The 17,787-nt window shown below is 56.7% G+C and overlaps 1 protein-coding gene across 5 annotated transcripts in view; it reads left to right on the top strand.

The window, feature by feature from the left end:
- Positions 1 to 17,787, top strand: part of OSBP2 (oxysterol binding protein 2) — a 96,006-nt gene that overhangs the window by 62,227 nt on the left and 15,992 nt on the right. For all 5 annotated transcript variants that reach the window (XM_084217457.1, XM_084217456.1, XM_084217455.1 and 2 more), the window contains one exon: positions 3,605 to 3,855. In XM_084217457.1, the coding sequence (XP_084073583.1) occupies positions 3,605 to 3,855 (251 nt within the window). The remainder of the gene's footprint in view (positions 1 to 3,604; positions 3,856 to 17,787) is intronic.

Raw genomic sequence — 17,787 nt, 5'->3', positions numbered from 1 at the left:
CCCATGGCAGTTTGTCCTGCTGGTACAGCTGGGGGGATGCTGGGGATGCTGGAGAGCTGCTGGGGATGGCCTGGTGGGAGCAGGGCTCCTTCACTGCAATCTGGGGCTGCTCCTCCAAAGCTGGTGCAGATCTGAGCGGCTGCTGCTTCTGCAGGAAACAGGAGGATTCATGTTTTTGTGGATTTGGGATTGGTCAGCTTTCCTGGGAGCTCCCAGGAGAAAGATGTGGGAGCACCTTTAGAGCCAGTGTCAGAGCTCCACTTGGAAATGGCAGTGAGGAGGTTTGGGTGCTCTGTGTGATCATTTCTGCTTTCAGGTACTCTGATTTATTTTTCTGTAGCTGTGACATTGGATTTCCTTATTCCCATGCTTTAATTTGAGATAATTGCAACAAATTATGTCGCTTGAGATATTGAGATATATATAATATTATATAATTAATTATATATATCATTAATTGGTTCCTGCTCTAGTGGAAGGTGTCAAGAAGATGGCAGGAGGTGAGCTTCAAGGTCCCAACCCAAACCATTCCATGATTCTATGATTGCAGTTGCCCAGGCAGGAGGAGGAAGGTGGTACCCTGCTGCCCACCCTGCCAGCATTCCAGCATCCCACAGCAGCAGCTTTGGGGCAGCAGGAGCTGGTGGGGGATGTTCTGCTCAGCTGGAATGGGCAGCATCACAGGGCTGACCCAGGTTCCTTCCCTCTTTTCCTGGGCTTTGAGGCATTTATATAATTCTGCACAGCAATGAAAAATTGGGCCACGCTGTGTTCCTGCCTCCAGCTGAGCACTCGGGCAGGGCTGTTCCCACAGCCTGGGTCAATGGGCAGGAAATAATGTCCTGGCAAAGTGCAGAGCCCATCCCTCTCCCTGCTCTGCCATGCCTGTGCTGGCACTGCCCAGGCTGCCCAGAGATGGGCACGGCCCCGAGGCTGCCAGAGCTCCAGGAGCCTTTGGACACTGCTCCAAGGGACAGGGTGGGGTTGTTGGGGGGTCTGGGTGATCCTTGTGGGTCCTTCCCAACTCAGGGCATTCTGTGAAAAATCTCAGGCTGTGATCTGGCATTGTGGGCAAGGTGGTGCTGGCTTTGCTCTGGAAATCCCAGAGCACTGAGTGGCCAGGGCTTTGGGGCAGCATTTTGTGTAAGGCAGGATGGGGGGAAAATTAAAGGGAGGGATTTGGGGGTTGAATGCTGCCTGGAGATAGGCAGAGAGGTATTTTCTCTTGCTTGACACAAGTTTTGCGGCACTTGTAAGCAGATAAAATTGTCTTTGTGAATTATTTGTGATTTTTTTTCTAAAAAGAAAATGGGGAAATTTGGATTGTCCCCTGGAGTCCCTCAGAGATGGGTTTTGCCATGTTCAGCCTCCTGTTGGCAGTGACAGCTGAGCCAGCAGGGTTGGCTTCTGCTCCTGGGAGCTTTATAAAACATGGGACAACTTTTTAAATTGGCTGGTAAAGTCCAGCCTTGTTAGGGATCAGATCCCAGAGCTGTGGAGAAGAGGTTCTGCCTTCTGGAGTGCAGGCAGCTGGAACAGCCTGCACAGGCTGCTGGGATGCTGTGGGAAGGGCAAAGTTTCTCACCTGGAGAGAGAGAGGTGGTGCAGGAGGCCAGAGAGTGCCCTGGAAAGCCCCAGGGGCACAGCTCAGAGCAGCAGGAGCAGCCTGGTGTCCCTCTCCCAGTGAGTGTCTGGGGTCTGGAATTCTCTGTCCTTGGAAGCACTGGCTCAGGACAGGTGCAGTGACAATATCCAAGCCCAGGGAATGTGCCCACCCTGCTGGGGACCCTTTGTGTGCCCCAGCCTGGAGGGCACCATGGGAATACTTGAAACTTTTGTATCAGAAGATGGACTTTGAGGAGGTTTTGGTTATTTTCTCTACTGATAGAAAAGTGGCTTTGGTTTTCTTGCCAGATCTTTTGGAGTTGGCCTGTGGTGTGAGCCTGAGCCATTGCTGTGGTGCCTCTGTGCACCCTCCTGGGATGGAGTCCTTGGAATCCTGCCTGTCCCTGTTGCCCTTCCCCTACCAGCTGTTCTGGAGACTTCCCTGATTCTGGGTGTATTCAAACCTCTGGTCCTGTCCCCTGTCCAGCCTGTCTGTGGGAGCTGCCAGCCCCTCAGCTGGCAGCTCACCTTCCTTGGGAAGCTCTCAGCTGCTTTCCCCTGGGTGTCTGATTGTCCTTGGTGGCCATTCCTCTCCTGGCTCCAGCAGCTGCTGCTCGTGTTTGTGAGCAGAGGGACCAGGTGGTGACACTGGGAGATGCTGTCCTGGTGCTTCATGGGCTTTGCTCCATGCCCAGTTTCCCTTGGATTTTCTCTCTTTGTCCTTGGGCAGTGAGGTTGGTCCTGCTGAGGAGGGTCAGCGCTGTCCCTGAGCTGTGCCTCTTGTCCCATCACATCCACTCTGGGGGGGTTCACCACCAGCCCTGTGCTGTGCTCTGCTCCAGGCTGATGTTCCTGTCCCATTTATCCAGATCCTCGCCTTTGGATCACAGTCATCAAAGGGTGCTTGCTCTTCCTTTGCTTTCCTTGCTGTGCATTCAGTCTGAGCAGTGCCTGAGCACCTCTCCCAGTCCCCACAGCATTTGCAGAGCTCCTATCAATGAGCCAGGAATAGCAGCCAAACACCCACCTGCCAGGGAATCACGGGTTTCCTTCTTTCCTCACAGCGCTGGGAGGGAATGTGCTGCTCCCCTGTTACACCAGAGCCTTCCCTGAGCTCTGTGCCTGGATTGTTTGGAGAATGTTCTCACTCCTCAAATCCCCTGGATTGTTTGGAGAATGTTCTCACTCCCCCAGCATCCCCAGACCTGGCAGAGCAGCTGCAGCCAAGTTTTGCTGGTTCCCATCTCTCTGAAATCCAGAAACAGAAGATTGAGGGAGGGGAGATATAGGAGCAGCTCCCTGCTCTGCTGTCTCAGTGGGTTTTGGGAGCACCTGGAAAACCCTCAGCCAAACTTTGGAGCATAAGGATGGGGCACAGCCCCTGCCCAGGACCTGCTTCTCTCTCTTTGTGTTTGCTTTGGGTGCTGTTGCCTCTTGGGGCCGATCACCTCCTTCCTGAGGGAGCAGTGGGTGACAGAAATGCTGTGTTACCCCCACGGAGTGGATTTGGGTTAGTTTCCTGCTTTTCAGTGTTCTGGAGTTGCAGGAATTTTTGCTGTAGCTGAAATGCTGATTGTGGAGTTTTCTGCCCTCTGAAGACACGGCGGTAGTTTTGGATAGTGTCACTTTCCTTGGTGTCTCTGTGACCTTTCCCTCAGGTGACACAGTTCACCCTGCCCCAAGCAGAGCTGGCAGAACCCCCAGTGCAGGGTGGATCGACCCCAGTGAGACTGGGAAGGGCAGGTTTGGTGTGTGGCACCTCCAGCACCCAGCCCTGAACCAGATCTCGGTGACAGCCGCTGCTCAGGGCTCTGGCTGCCACTCCCACCACGCTGTGCTCCAGAGGGTGTGGTGGCCACGACCCCCAGCCGGCACTGGCAGGATGCTCGAGGTCCCTTGTCCCTGCTCCCTGCTCCCTGCTCCCTGCCCGCGGCGCTGCCGGGCTCAGCGGCCGGGGGTAACCATGGAAACGCTGTTCTCTCCATCCCTCCCTGTGCAGATGACTCGGGTGACGAGGAGCCCGCCTCGCAGTCAGACAAGAGCGAGCTGCACGGCCCCCTGAAGACCCTGTCGAGTAAGCTGGAGGACCTGAGCACCTGCAACGAGCTGATCGCCAAGCACGGCGCGGCCCTGCAGCGCTCGCTCAGCGAGCTGGAGAACCTGCGCCTGCCGGCCGACAGCGGAGAGAAGATCAAGGCGGTGAACGAGCGCGCCACGCTCTTCCGCATCACCTCCAATGCTATGATCAACGTGAGTGCTGCTTCTCTGCCCCTCCTCCTCTTCCTCCTCTTCCTCCTCCATCCTCCTGCCCTCCCTGTTTGCTCCCTCGTGTTACCGCGGGGCTCCGCGCAGCCGGGGCTCGGCGCCGCGGGCAGGGCATGGGAAGTTGGGAAGATGCGGCTGGGAAGAGGGCACGGGTCTGGAGCCCACTGAGACACAGGTATGCTGCATCCTTCCAGCCTGCTCCATGGAACAGGGCATTTCTGTAAAGCTGGGAGGTGGGGATGCTGGCAGTGCTGAGGGGCTTTCTCCTGCTCCGTGGGTGGGAATCCTGCACTTTAGAGCCCACTGCCCGCTGCAGCTTGAGCCCCACATCCCTCACATCCTCATTGCTTCTGTAAACCTGCTGGAGTTCCACATGGCTGTAGGATTTAACCCCCTCAGGGTCTTGTGCTGGCTCTTCTCTCCCAGCTGGGTTGTCAGAGGTCAGGAAGCGCCGGCACCGCCCCCGCTCCTGCCTTGTGCAGCCTCACGGTGCTCTCGGTGCTTTTTGGAGACAGCTCGTGTTTGGAGTGTGGCTCTGCCTCCATGGCAGTGAGACAGCCCTTCCTGGGGAGCCTGGTTTACCCCAGGGAGCTGTGAGAGAGAGCAAAACTGAATAAAATATTTAAAGAAAATTTAAAAAAAAACAATCCCAAGGCTTCACCGGGCTGGCATAATGGATGAAGGCAGAGCTCAGGGAATTGTGAATGGAGCAGTGCTGTCACTGTGCTGTCCCAGCCTTGAGCAGAAGGAGGTTGGGTGGTGTTTGATGTGGGCTTTAAAAAATAGCAGTAATTCCCAGCAGGAGCTGGAGGGTACTCAGAGCCCCATGGTCGCAGCATCCTCCCCATTCCCACTGCCAGGATTCTGTAGCCACAAGGGAAGGGCTTCCTGAGTCTCTCTTTTGTGTTTCTGAGCAGTTTGGGAATGCTTGTGCAGCGCTCTGCCCCACGGAGAGTTTGTCCAGGTTTTGGGAATGGGCTTGGCAGCGTGGTGGGAGGTGCCAGCAGACCCTTGGTGCTGCCCAGGTTTGCTGTCAGGAGGCAGAACAGCAATGGGATGTGGGCAGGGAATTGCCAGAGAGAGGATTCTCCAGCAGCCTTTGGGAAGGGATGAGCAGAGCAGTATTTGCTGTGTCCAGCCCAGAGAGGAGGAGGAGGGAGAGGAGGAGGAGGAGGAGGTTGTGGTGTTTGCAACGTGATAAAAGCTTGAGCAAGGCTGTCTGGAGGGTGGGAAATCCCACAAAAACCATTGTGCTGGGATAAAACAGCAGGAGCGTGGCTTGTCCAAAATCCCAAGCAGGTAAGAGGGGCTTGGGGGGTGGCAGGGCACATTCTCACAGCATCCTTTGGTACTTCAGCTTTGGATGGGCATCCTGAGGAGATGCCTGGGGGACAGGCTGTGCCCTGGAGGGGCAGGACTGGAAGGAGCAGGGTGGGAGCAGCGGGGCAGCTCCCGGAGGAGGTTGTGGCTCTCCAGAGCCCTGCTGAGCCGGTTGTTTTGGCAGGAGGTGACAGAGCTGTGGGCAGGGGGACACTTGGAGGTTGGAAAGGCAGGAGAGGGACAAGCAGTGAAGGGGGACCAGGAGGGAGAGGACCAGCCTGACCACCTGTCACAGGGACTGGTGCCTCTCAGCCACAGTGTCACCTTTCCAGCATGGATCCCTTTCTGTGCCTTGATTTCTCCTTTTAGATGGGCTGAGGCCCTTCTGGAGCTGCCAGGAGCCTCTCATGGGGAGATGGGGAGAGCTCTGTGCAGTGCAAAAGTCCCAAAATCGTCTGTGTAGAACATGAAACATTGCTCCAGGGAAGCACGGGGAGCTTCCTGGTAAAAATACACCGTGCTCGTGCCACCTCCATCCCCAAGCACATTTCCCATGGAAGCACAGGATGCTTTTGCCAGGCCAGGAGCTCCCTGCAGGAGAAGTTAAAGTGTCCTTGCCTGCCAGGCTTTTCCTGGAGAGATCCCAGCCACAGCACTGGGCTGGTGCTGGCATGTGGATGATCTGTGTCCAGAGCAGCAGCACCAAACCTCCTGTATCTGCTCTGTGGAAGTGGGAATTGATCTGTGAGCTTTGGTGCTGTGGCTGTGAGCAGAAGGGGTGGGTGCTCCTGGGGAGGAGGGACAGGTGCTCTGGGGAAGGGATGGATGCTCCAGGGAAAGAATGATTGCTCCAGGGAAGGAAGGGGTGCTCCAGGAAAAAAAAAGGGTGCTTCAGGGAAGAAGGGCTGGGCAATCTGGGGAAGGGCTGGATGATCCTGTGAAGGAATGGGTGCTCCAGTGAAGGAATGGGTGCTTCAGGGAGGGAAAAGGTGCTCCTGGGAAGAAGGGGTGGATGCTGCAGGGAAGGGATGGATGCTCCAGGGAAGGAATGGGTGCTCCAGTGAAGGAATGGGTGCTTCAGGGAGGGAAAAGGTGCTCCTGGGAAGAAGAGGTGGATGCTGCAGGGAAGGAAGGGGTGCTCCAGGGAAGGAATGGGTGCTCCAGGGAAGGAATGGGTGCTCCAGGGAAGGAATGGGTGCTCCAGGGAGGGGAAAGGTGCTCCAGGGAGAGGGGAAAGGTGCTCCTGGGAAGAAGAGGTGGATGCTCCAGGGAAGGAAGGGGTGCTCCAGGGAAGGAATGGGTGCTTCAGGGAGGGAAAAGGTGCTCCTGGGAAGAAGGGGTGGATGCTGCAGGGAAGGAAGGGGTGCTCCAGGGAAGGAATGGGTGCTCCAGGGAAGGAAGGGGTGCTCCAGGGAGGGGAAAGGTGCTCCAGGGAGCGGAAAGGTGCTCCTGGGAAGAAGAGGTGGATGCTCCAGGGAAGGAAGGGGTGCTCCAGTGAAGGAATGGATGCTCCAGTGAAGGAATGGGTTCTCCAGGGAGGGGAAAGGTGCTCCTGGGAAGAAGGGCTGGGAGCTCGGGGCCGGCGCGTGCAGTTCCTGTGCAGCTGCCTCTGATCCGATTATGTAAATGGCCCCGGAGCCGCGGGGAGCGCAGCAAGCACAGGAAATAAATAAATAGAGATGGAAATGCAAGAGCTCTGCTGAGAAGGTGACCTTCCCTCTGTGCTCTGGGTGCTGCCACAGCCAGCACCGGGTGCTCCTCTCCAGAGGCTGGGAGCATCACCTGGGCAGGTGCAGCTGGCAGTGATGGGGAAAGGTTTGGGCAGAGTGGGATGTGCTGGGCTGTTGTGGTACAGGTGAGGATTTCAGACGTGCTGGATTTCAGACTGGCTGTTGCAGGGCTTAAACTGAAGCCCAGAGCTCTGTGAGCCTCCTGTTGGCTCTGCTCCCTGTTGGAATCTCACCAGGCAGAGTCCAGGCTCGCTGGGATGCAGGAGCCCGGTGTCAGCAGGGCTGGGCACCAGACACAGAGAGCCAAGGCACAATCTGCACAATCTGCCACGGGGGAGGAGTGGGAGGTGTGTGAAAATAAGAAGCAACAAATTACCGGGATGAGAGGCCCAGAGGATCCGGAGCAGTGAGCTGTGTTGTGTAGACTCATCCAGGAGTGGGGAAAACTCCATCTCATCGTTGAGCAGGAGACAGCAGGCAGGAGGGATGTGTGGATGCACTGAGGAAGCCAGTTTGGGCGTTGGGAAGAGCTCACAGGCTGTGGGTGGTGATGGAAATAGGTTTTTAATGGGAATGGGGATGCTACGGCAGAGCTTTGTGCTTCCTCGAGGAACAGGAGTGTGGGGGGCAGCAGCACTTGGGCTTGCCTGTGTCATTCCTGGATTAGTTTGTGTTTTTCCTTGAGGTTTTGGAGGAGCAGGGGTGGAGGATGGCTCTGCCAGGCCAGTGCAGCCCAGACAAGGAAGGGTGAGAGGAGGAGGGGTGCGGTGCTGGCTGGGAGATGCTGCTCTGTCAGGATTTGGTGAGGAGGGACCACCTGGAGCAGGCAGTCCCAGGACAAAGGACTCACCTGCCCTTGAGAGGCACTGCTGGCCAGCCCAGCCTGTCCTGCAGGGATGCCAGCACCCTCTTTGAGGCAGGCTGATTTCCCATCCAGCTTTTCCATTCCCATGGGAATGAACCTGCCTGGACCAGCAGCACCTGAGACATCAGCACAGAGCACCCTCCATCCTTCAGGCCTGCCAGGAGGGCTTCCAAGAGTTAAAACATGGAGTTGGAGCCAGAGTGAGGTGAAGGACAGCAAGTGCTGCCTGTCCTCCAGGAAAGGGCCCCCAGGCTGTCAGTTTAAGTCCCTCCAGGACACCCAGCAGCATTCCAGAGGCTGCATCCTCCAGTCCCAGCAGGATTTCTCCCTGTGAATCCCTCCAGGGCTGTGGTTTGGCCCAGCAGCACTTTTGGGGGGGGAGCTTTGTCTCATGCCAGTTGCTCAAGGAACCTCTGGCCTCTCCCTGCAGCCACACTGGGCTCCTGGAGACTCTGAGGGGCATCTTCCTGGTGGTGTTGGTTTATTTGGAGCCCTTTGGATGCCTGTGGTGGGATGAGCTGCTTGGGCACAAGGTGTGCTTCCCAAGAGTTCCTCCTCTGCCTCCAGCTTCCCTGTGGAGCACTGAGCCCCCTCTGCCCCATGAGAGTGCTGCTGTGATTGATCCATACTCTGTTTCCATATTAACTCAGACCATGCTGAGCACCTGCTCTGAGCAGCCTCAGGTTGCCCAGCACAGCCTCCAGCCCAGTGAGTGACTTGTGGCTTTATCCAGTGGTAGATGATGGATACACCCTGTGAATGTGTCTGTGTCTGTGCTCAAAGCTGGGGGGCTGAGAGTCCCTGGGATCACCTCCTTGGAGTGACCGTGGGGCCGGGGTGATGCTGTCGGTCCCTACCTTGGGCATGTCCCTGTGCTGGAACTGCTTCCTGGTGTGGATGGACATTTGGTCTGTCCCTTGGCGTCCCCAAACCCATCATGGCACAGGAAGGATGATGGACCTGACATCCTCCATCTGGGCAGCAGGGAGGGACCAGCAGGCTGCTGGGCTGTTCCCAGTTCATCCCAGTACAGCCAGTGGGCTGGAGGAGCTCTCCCTGTGCATTCAGGGGTTAATTCCAGCACTGCAGTGAGAAAACTCCATCTTTAACCCCTGGATTTGCTTCTTCAGGGCAGGGATTCCCTCTGTGACCCCACAGGGGCCAGGGTTTGTCCCGTGCCCGTGGCGAGGGGCATGGCGCAGGAGCTCTGCTGGCATGTGGCACCGGCTGTGTTAATTATCCGTGCTGCGCTAATCAGCGCCTCGCAAACCATGTCACCGACCCAGAAAAGCCCCGGCAGTGGATTAAATCCCTAACCCAGCCCTAATCCCCCTCGGATGAGAGGGCTGCAGCGAGGGCTCCGGGTGCCCTGCGTGTTCCTGCTGTGGAGGCACGGTGCTGATCAGGAAATAACGGGTGGGTGCTTTGCTTTTACAGGGGGGGAGGGTGACAGTGGCACCCTGGGGTGTGTCCCTGCCTGAGTGGGGCTGGGAGAGTGGAAATAGGGAGATGGCAGGATGGGGAGGTGTGGAAATGGGGAGATGTGGAGCCTGGCTCCTGCTCTTGGAGCTCCTGTGCCTTTCCCAGAGCATCCTGTGATGTTTTTAAATGTAGAGGTGTGAGGGTATCTCTGATCAGATCTGTTCAGACAGGCAGTGCCTTCCTCCCACTCCCTCCTCATCATCATTCCCTGAGTGTTCCAACTGGATTTTATCAGGCATGTGGGTACTCAGCCCTCGTGTGTGGCTGTGGGGCCTCCGTGCTGCCCGGGGCTTTCAGTGGTGCTCCTGCTCACCCTGCTGCAGGGCTTTTCACCTTTCTTCCCCCTCTTCTCTCTCTTCCTCCTCTTCATTCTGTCCATCTCACCCCCAGGAGGTTTCAGTCTGTCCTGGGGCTCCCCTTAGAACCTTGTGCAAGAAGAGGGAGGATGAATGTGTCCCCAGCGCCTGAGGGTGCCTCTTGCAGCTCTTCCCTCCTGGATGTTTTTGGCTGAGAGGGATGACTTTTCCACTGAGGGGAGCTGGGAGTGTTGGTGCCGTGCTGCTGGGTCAGCAGGGCTGTGTTGGTGGGCCCAGCACGGCCCTGCAGTGTCAGCAGTGCCTGGGCTTGAGCAGCAGTTCTGCTGAGCCAGGAGCCAGCCCAGCCAGGCATCACCTCTGCCATTAACCTGTGCCCAGGGATCCTCCTGGGATCTTCATTCCTGCCTGGAGCCTGGGGCAGGATGGGACCCTGGGGAGGGCAAATATCAAAGCATTGCTGGGTGAGTCCCTTTGGGGTCACAAGGGTTGTGTTTGCCTCTTTCCCGGGCTGCTGCCCCGAGATGCTTCACTCCAGCTCCTTCCTCCAGCATGTGTCGAAGGAAAAGGCACTGGAATGGCCCCTCTGCTCTCCCGTGGATTTACCCAGGAAGAAGATGCAGCACTGGGAGATGAGGGGGTTGTGGGGGGCTGCTGCTGCTCCTGTAGCCCCTCTCATACTGTGGGGAGGTTTGCACGAGGCTGAACGCGAGGGACAATCCGAGGCAGCTTCCTGCAGATCCCAGGGTCGGAGCAGCCCGCGGGCAGTGCCAGCTGCTCCTGCTGCCGAGCGCTTGGACAGATGCTCCTCCAGCCTGGGATCTGCTCCATCAGGGCATGAGCAAAGCAGCCAGCCAGAGCCTCAGGAAATCTGTCATCCTGGGAGCCATCGGCAGGACAGAGCTCTCTGGGCACGGCAGCGCTGGGATCGGGGCTCCAGGCACCTGGAAGGGGGGATTGGCTCCTCTCCTCCTGTTAGAGGGTCCCCACTGCTGGGGGGGGGTCTGGGGGCTTGGGCAAGGGAAGGAGAATGAAGAATGGCAGCAACCACCTGGAGGTACCTCCCTGCAGGGAAAGAGCCAGTGCTGGGAGCTTCCCAGGGAGGGCATTTTTGGCACAAGTGGCGGTGGAGAGGCCCTGCTGCTGTGCAGGCAGGTGAGAGCACCAGGACAAGCCTGAGGCTTTTCATGGCTGGAGGAGAGCAGGGAAGCTCTGCAGGGATACAGGTCTGGGGTGGCCACCCTGCAGCAGGAGGTCCCAGCACAGTCTCAGCTCCCAGAATATCTTCTGTACTGGTCCCAGCGTGCCCTTGGCACCCTCTGGCATGGTCAGTAGAGGCTGCTGGGTGCTGCTCAGTGAGCTTTGGGGTGGAAGGGTTGGCACTCTGGTGTATCCAGCTAATATTCCTTCGTTGTTTTCCCACCAGAAACCAGACTCAGATCCTTGCTGTGGCACAGCTCCAGGCTGGCACTGCCTTGGAGGGTAACCTGAGGGCAGCGTGGGCTCCTTCCCCTTGCCAGAGCCACACTGACCGCGCCCTCCTCTCCTGCCCGGTGCCGCTGACTCGGGATCGGTCCCTGATTCCTCCTCCACGGAGGCTCCGTGGGGTTGGGATTAGAGGCTCTTAGCACAGCCAGCCGGTGGATTTGCCACTGTTTCCCACTAATCCCCTCTTTATTGCATGGGGTGGATTCCACAGCACCGCTGCAGGCGGGGTCTGGATGCTGGGCCAGCCCCGGTGCTTCGGGAGGGGCTTTGGGATGAGCTTAGCTCTGGGGAACCCCTGGGCAGGGTGCATCTATTGGAACACTCAGTGTGTGTCCTTGGTGGCCCAAAATAACATGGTAAGGTGGGAAAATTTCCAGATTCACAACCAGGAGACAAGATCTGACCCCACCACAATGGGGATGTCTCCAGCTTGGACATACCTATCCCAGACTTCTCAGTCTTGGACTTCTCTGTCTTGGACGTCTCCATCATGGACATCTCTGACTCCCAGGGAATCCATGAACCCCAGAGAGAAGCAGGCACTGCTGGGGTACAGGGTGCCACATGGAATGGGACCGTTGGGGATTTTGGGAGCACCTTGTTCAATCACTGGGGGTCTGGCTGAGCTGCTGACAGTGGCATCAAGGGGTGGGCTGGAGCCTCCTCCAGTGTCTTCCCACTTCCTGTTGGGTCACTAAGGATCCTTCCCATGTCTGTGCTTTTTTGTAGCACCTATTTCCCCTGGATGCAGAGGGATAATTTTCCATGTTGAACTCACAGGCTTTTATGCAATGTCACCTTGGTTTCTCAGGGTGTCACAAATTGCTGAGGCTCAGCCCAGCTCTCCCCACCAGCCCAGCCCCAGGCAGGAGCAGTTTCCTGGTGTTTCCACATCCTGCTTCAGACAGCCAGACGCTGGCTGAGGGTCACTGCAAGGATTTGGGAAGATTTGCTGTTATTTAAGCAGGCTGGGTGGCTGTGGTGCTGAGCAGCCCCTGCCCTTGGGCCCCAGCAGGGCTGGGGGTGCCATGGCTGTCGAGCAGATGCCCACACTCCAGGCCATGTCTCGCTGCCATCTGACTCTGTGGGATGATTTGGGATTCAGGTTGGTTCTGTGCTTTTATTTCCCCTTTGCTTGCTCTCAGAGTGTTTTTTGGGGGAGGAAGGACAAATTAACCCTCTCTGGGTGCAGCGGCAGATTGTGATTCTGTGACTCTGTGTCTCACCGCTCTGAACCCAAATGGCTTCAGCCCCATCCCTGGAAGTGTTCAAGGTTGGACAGGGCTCAGAGGAGAAGCCTGGTGGGAGGGCCCCCTGCCCATGGAGGGGGTGGAGGGAGATGAGCTCCAAGGTTCCTTCCCAGCCAAGCTGTGATGCTGTGATTCTCTGGTGTGTGCTGTGTGCAGAGCCAAACAATGGCCCTTCCCTCGGGGGCTCTTGTGCAGCAGCAGCACAGCCAGCTGTGTCCCAGGGTTTTGATGACTCCAGGAAGGAAGGGAGCACTTATCTCCCAGGCACTCGAACTAACACAGAGCTCTGTCCCCGCTGAGTGGAGTGACGGCTCCTGCTCTGTAATTCCCCCAAGAACAGGAGATGATTGAACGCATCTGGCACTTGCCTCCTCTCCTGTCACTCCTGGGCCGTGAAGTGCTCCTTGTCCCATGCTTGAGGAGCAGGAGGTGTTGGTCCCACAACAGCAGGCACTTCCCTGCTGGATTTTTCCTGCCCAAAGGTTGGATTTGTGTGGCTGATGCTCTGGGATGCTGGGACAGGTGGGATTGCAGGTGTGAGCCTGTTCCCTCACCATCCAGCAGCGCTGTGCTGGGGACTGGGAATGCTCAGCTGTGCTGGGGCTGCCCCAGAGGCTGTCACCCTGTGGTGACCCGAGAAGTAGTTCCCTGGCAGGGTGCTAGGGCCCTGGCACAGGGTGCCCAGAGCAGCTGTGGCTGCCCCTGGATCCCTGGCAGTGCCCAAGGCCAGGTTGGACAGGGCTTGGAGCACCTGGGACAGTGGGAGGTGTCCCTGCCCATGGCAGGGGAAGAGACAAAATGAGCTTTAAGGTCCCTTCCAGCCAAACCATTCCATGATTCTATGAAGTCTGGCAGGCCTTGCTGTGATCATTTACCCTTTCAAGCTAATTAACCTCATCTCTTTGTTCCTTCCATCCGATTTGGACTGTTTGCTCCACTGAGGAAGCAGAGATCCCCGAGGGTGTGTGACACCACCACCTTGGCAGGACATGGGTGACCTCGGGTGATTGTTTGCCACTGCATGAATAATCCTGGGGCTGTTAACGACGTTCCCATTAGCCAGCAACAAGCTGTGAAATCGGGATATTTGCCGTGGCAAATGTGTGAAAGGTGCTAAATGTGCCCTTGGCTGGCAGCTGCTGGGCGCAGGGAGGGACCTCGGAGCTGATGGCACCGAGCGTTGCCTCCCGCTCCCGGCAGGATCTCGATGGCACTTTGCCTCTTCCTCCAGGAATTTGCAGGAGCCTCGGTGGTATTTTTCCATTTCTTTTGGCCACCTTGGCTGTGCCTCCCTGTCTCGGCTGGGATTTACAGTTTTGTTGGCCAGTGCTGGATTAGGACCTGCCACAACTTTTTCCAGCCATGGAGAGGAGGAAAAGCCACCTCTGTCCCTCCTGCCCTGTGGCTGTAGGTAACACTGGGGTTCCCTGAGATCAGGGACTGCACAGGGATGGAGCTTGCTTTTATCTCTGCTCACTGGTGACCTGTCAGCCTGGCTGCTGCTCTCCAGCCCCATCTGTGCTGTGATGATGCTGAGGCAGAACAGCCTTCAGAACTTCAGGATTGGATCCAGCTCTGGCCCTGGGGCAAAATCCAGGTCATGTTCTGTCACCTCCTGTACCTGCTGCCCCTCTGCGAGTGGGAGGCAGCAGTTTGGATGCTGTGAAGGATAAACCCAGTCTCCTGATGGGGTGAGAAGCATGTGGGGATGGGCACAGCATCCTGTGCCCTTTCCTCTTCTCTGCTTTTACAGAGCAACTCTGAGGACAGTGAGTGCCTCTGTCAGAGAGGTCTGTAAGTGGTATCAGCTCTCAAGGAAATTCAGTGGTGGAAGGAGGGCATTCCTACCTGGAACAACAGCACAACGCTCCTCAATCTGGACTCTAAGCCTACTATCTTTATTTAGGTGTAATGAGAGTTAAATTGCTTAAAAAGAGAGAGAATGTGGATCCTGGGAGAGCTTTGAGAAGGGTGGGGCCTCCCAAGGCTGTACCTTCATGGCCTCTGCTCCTCAGCCCCACAGCTCACTGGGGAATCACTTTTCCTGCACTTCCATCCTTCAGCCTGGGCTCTGTGCCCTCCTTTGAGTGCATTCCTCAAGGAGCCTCTTCCTGCTGTCCTGTGTCTCTGTGCCAGCCTCTGTGGGTTTGTGGCTGAGTCTTACAGCCCTGAGCAAGTTCAGCTGGAACTAAATTTAGCCACCTCTCCGTGAGAATTTTATAAGCTGGATTGTGAGGTGTTGCTCCTGCTCAGTGGCTGGGATTGTTTGTACCTTGGGAACACCAAGGCAGGGGATTAATGCTGGGAATGAGTGATGAGCTGGCATGTTCCTGTCTGAGCTCCTCATCCCAGTGCCCTGCAGCCCTTGTTCCATACAGGGATGAGTTTTGGCTCAGGACTGAGCTTAGTTGAAGAGACAGAAAAAATATCCCCTGATCCCTGTTTGGTGGTGCTCCCACCTTTAGTGAGCATCCCTGTGGAACTTGGCACTGTCTGGCTGTAGAGGGTGTAAACCCAAATTAATCAGTTTAATTTGCTTGGCTGCTGGTGGCAGCAGTGGAGGCTGAGTTTGGCAGGTCCCTCTTGCAGGATATTCTCCCCTCTCCAGCCCTGGCATCACCTCTCTCCCAGGAAGCAAACATGATCCTTGTTTGGGTTGATCCAGATCCTTTGAGCTGGGTTTGGATCAAGCCATTGTGTGAATTACAGAGGAAGAGGCTGCAGAGAGGGGCCCCTAGAGCCTTTCACAACCAGGGAATAACCCCTGCATGTGTCCCAGCTCCTAAATCCACATGGACACCACTGTGGGATGCAGCATGGACCGTGCATTGTCCTGACCTGCTCCCTGGAAGCTCCACAGCCCGTGGTGGCATCTGTGGCCTCGTGAGGACCATCCTGCTCGTCTTCCCAAAACCTCCCCACGCTCTGCAGTGCTGACAGCCATTCTCCATCACTTGGAGGGTTTTTTAATATGGCTGTGAATGAAGTGGTGCAGGTTTCCCTTTGGGATGCAGCATGGAGTCCTCCTTGAAGCTTTGGGATGGGAGATTCTGAGGTGTTACCTGCTGTTTTTCACTCAGATGTTGATTCCCATCAGCTACTGGAGCAAGTTCTCCTCCCAGCCCTGCCTCCCTGTGGCTCCTCCATAATTACCTCCTTTCCCCCTAATTCCCTGTTCCAGCCTGTGGTTAATTGTAGTAGGATAATTACAGGTGATCTCGTTTGAAAGCGCTCAGCCCCTGAGCCTGGAGCAGTTGGCAGTTCCCACCCTCGGTGCCAGACTGGGCATTTCTGTGCCTGCTGCCTGTGGAGCTGGACCTTTGGAGCAGATAATGAGCTTTGCTGGGATGGGAAGGTCATGGCCATATCCCATTACTTGTCCTGGTTTCATCCTCTTAGCCCAGTGCATCTGTGGGCACACAGAGCTGGTGGCTGGCCCGGGATGGTGTCACTGGGAAGGGCTAGGCCAGGGTCCCCATGGGCTTTGGGCCATGGGTGGCTCCCAGAAGGATTTTGGGGTGGGGAGGAGCTGAGTTGTTTCCAGAGGAGGAGGTGAAAACATTGCCCAGAGAATTTGGGGTCTGGTCTGGCCCTCTGAGAGCATCAACCTTTCCCCAGCACTGCCAAGGCCACCACTGCCCCCCATCCCCAATGGCACATCCACATGGCTGTTAAATCCCTCCAGGGGTGGGGATCCACCACTGCCCTGGGCAGCTGTGCCAGTGCCTGACCACCCTTCCCATGGAGGAATTTTCCCAAAATCCCCCCTGAGCCTGCCCTGGCCCAGCCTGAGGCCGTTCCCTCTCCTCCTGTCCCTGTTCCCTGGAGCACAGCCTGATCCCCCCGGCTGTCCCCTCCTGTCAGGAGCTGTGCAGAGCCACAAGGTCCCCCCTGAGCCTCCTTTGCTCCAGGCTGAGCCCCTTCCCAGCTCCCTCAGCCTCTCCTGGGGCTCCAGCCCCTTCCCAGCTCCGTCCCCTTCCCTGGACACGCTCCAGCCCCTCCAGGTCTCTCCTGTCAGGAGGCTCCCAGAGCTGATCCCAGTTTTGAACACATGTGAGATGGAAGCACAGCCAGGAATTTGGGGGGACAGGACCCTGAGCCCTCCCTGCCTTCAGTGGGAAAAGCATCAAAGGGGTGGAGGAGGGGACACGTGTAGGGTCTGGTCCCTCCATGTTCCAGCAAAACCTTAAAGGAAAAACTTCTTTCCCTGGATAAGTCTCAAATCCTGCTCCTATCCAAGGGAAAGGTTTGATGAAGAACTGATGAATTGGAGTTTTCCTTGGACAAATCCTGGTAAAATCAGAGCACCTCATGGAAGCTGAAGCCCTGAATCTTCTGCTTGACCAGAAGTTACCTTGATTCTCAGGTGCCATCTGCAGCCCAAATGCTGAGTAACCAAGCCAAGAGCTGGATGAATCATCTGTGGAATCCAAATAGCTGCAAACACAAAATAAGCAAGTCCTGGGAATGTTGTAGTCTGTCAGACGTCCAAAACTCTCTGGATGTCTTTGAATAGGTTTGAGTTTTTCAGCTAGCATTTATCCATTGGACTTCCTTGGTATGACAAGGAGTTGCACAAGCACAGTTAATTTCCCTTCACGCTGCCAGCTCCTGGAGAATTCCCACAAAAATCCTGTTTCCCTACTTTGAAACATAAGAAGAAGTTCAGTGTGTCCCATCTGGCAGGGATTTGGGGCGGGAGGAGCAGCCCTGCCTCCGTGCTCAGCTGCACGTGGCACTGATGGCAAAGGAAGCAGCCACGGGAACTCAGGATTTCATCCAAAATAGAAAATAACCTAAAAATAGAGCTGTGAGGGCCGGGCTGTGCCGTGAGGCCATTGTCTGGGATGAGGCAGTGTGGGACAGCCAGCAGTGTCCCCGTGTCCCAGCCCTGGGAGGATGTCCTGCTCCCGGAAAGCTCCCGCTGGGAGTGCAGTGCAGCTGGGCTGGGTGATGCCAGTCCTGGGGGGATTCTGCCAGCCTGGATTGTGGTGTCCCAGCTGTCCCCTGCCTGGTGGCACAGGATGGATGCTGTGTGTACTGCAAGGCTTCACTTGGAGCACTCCCTGAGCGTTCCTGCTCCGTGCCCTGTGTGTCTGTAGCGTCCCCATGGCTGGGGGGTCCCCTGGGCTCACTGGGGAGGGGAATGGGGGCTCTGGCCATGGTGGATGTGTTGCAGGGGCCAGGCCCTGTGCTGTGTCCTGGGCTCTGGGGAGGAGCTGGGTATCCTTCCTCTCTGCCTCCCTGGAGCACAGGGATGGGTTGGCTCCTGATTTGAGTAGCCCAGAGCAGCTGTGGCTGCCCTTGGATCCCTGGATGTGTCCAAGGCCAGGTTGGACAGGGCTTGGAGCAACCTGTGCTAGTGGAAGGTGTCCCTGCCCATGGAACTGGATGATCTTTAGGTCCCTTCCAGCCCAGACCATTCCATGATTCTGTGATCCTCTCCTGCCTGTCCTTGGGCTGTCACC

Source organism: Fringilla coelebs (assembly GCF_963513975.1).
Source record: "Fringilla coelebs genome assembly, chromosome: 17".
Classification (NCBI taxonomy): domain Eukaryota; kingdom Metazoa; phylum Chordata; class Aves; order Passeriformes; family Fringillidae; genus Fringilla; species Fringilla coelebs.
This window is presented reverse-complemented; position numbering and strand designations above follow the sequence as displayed.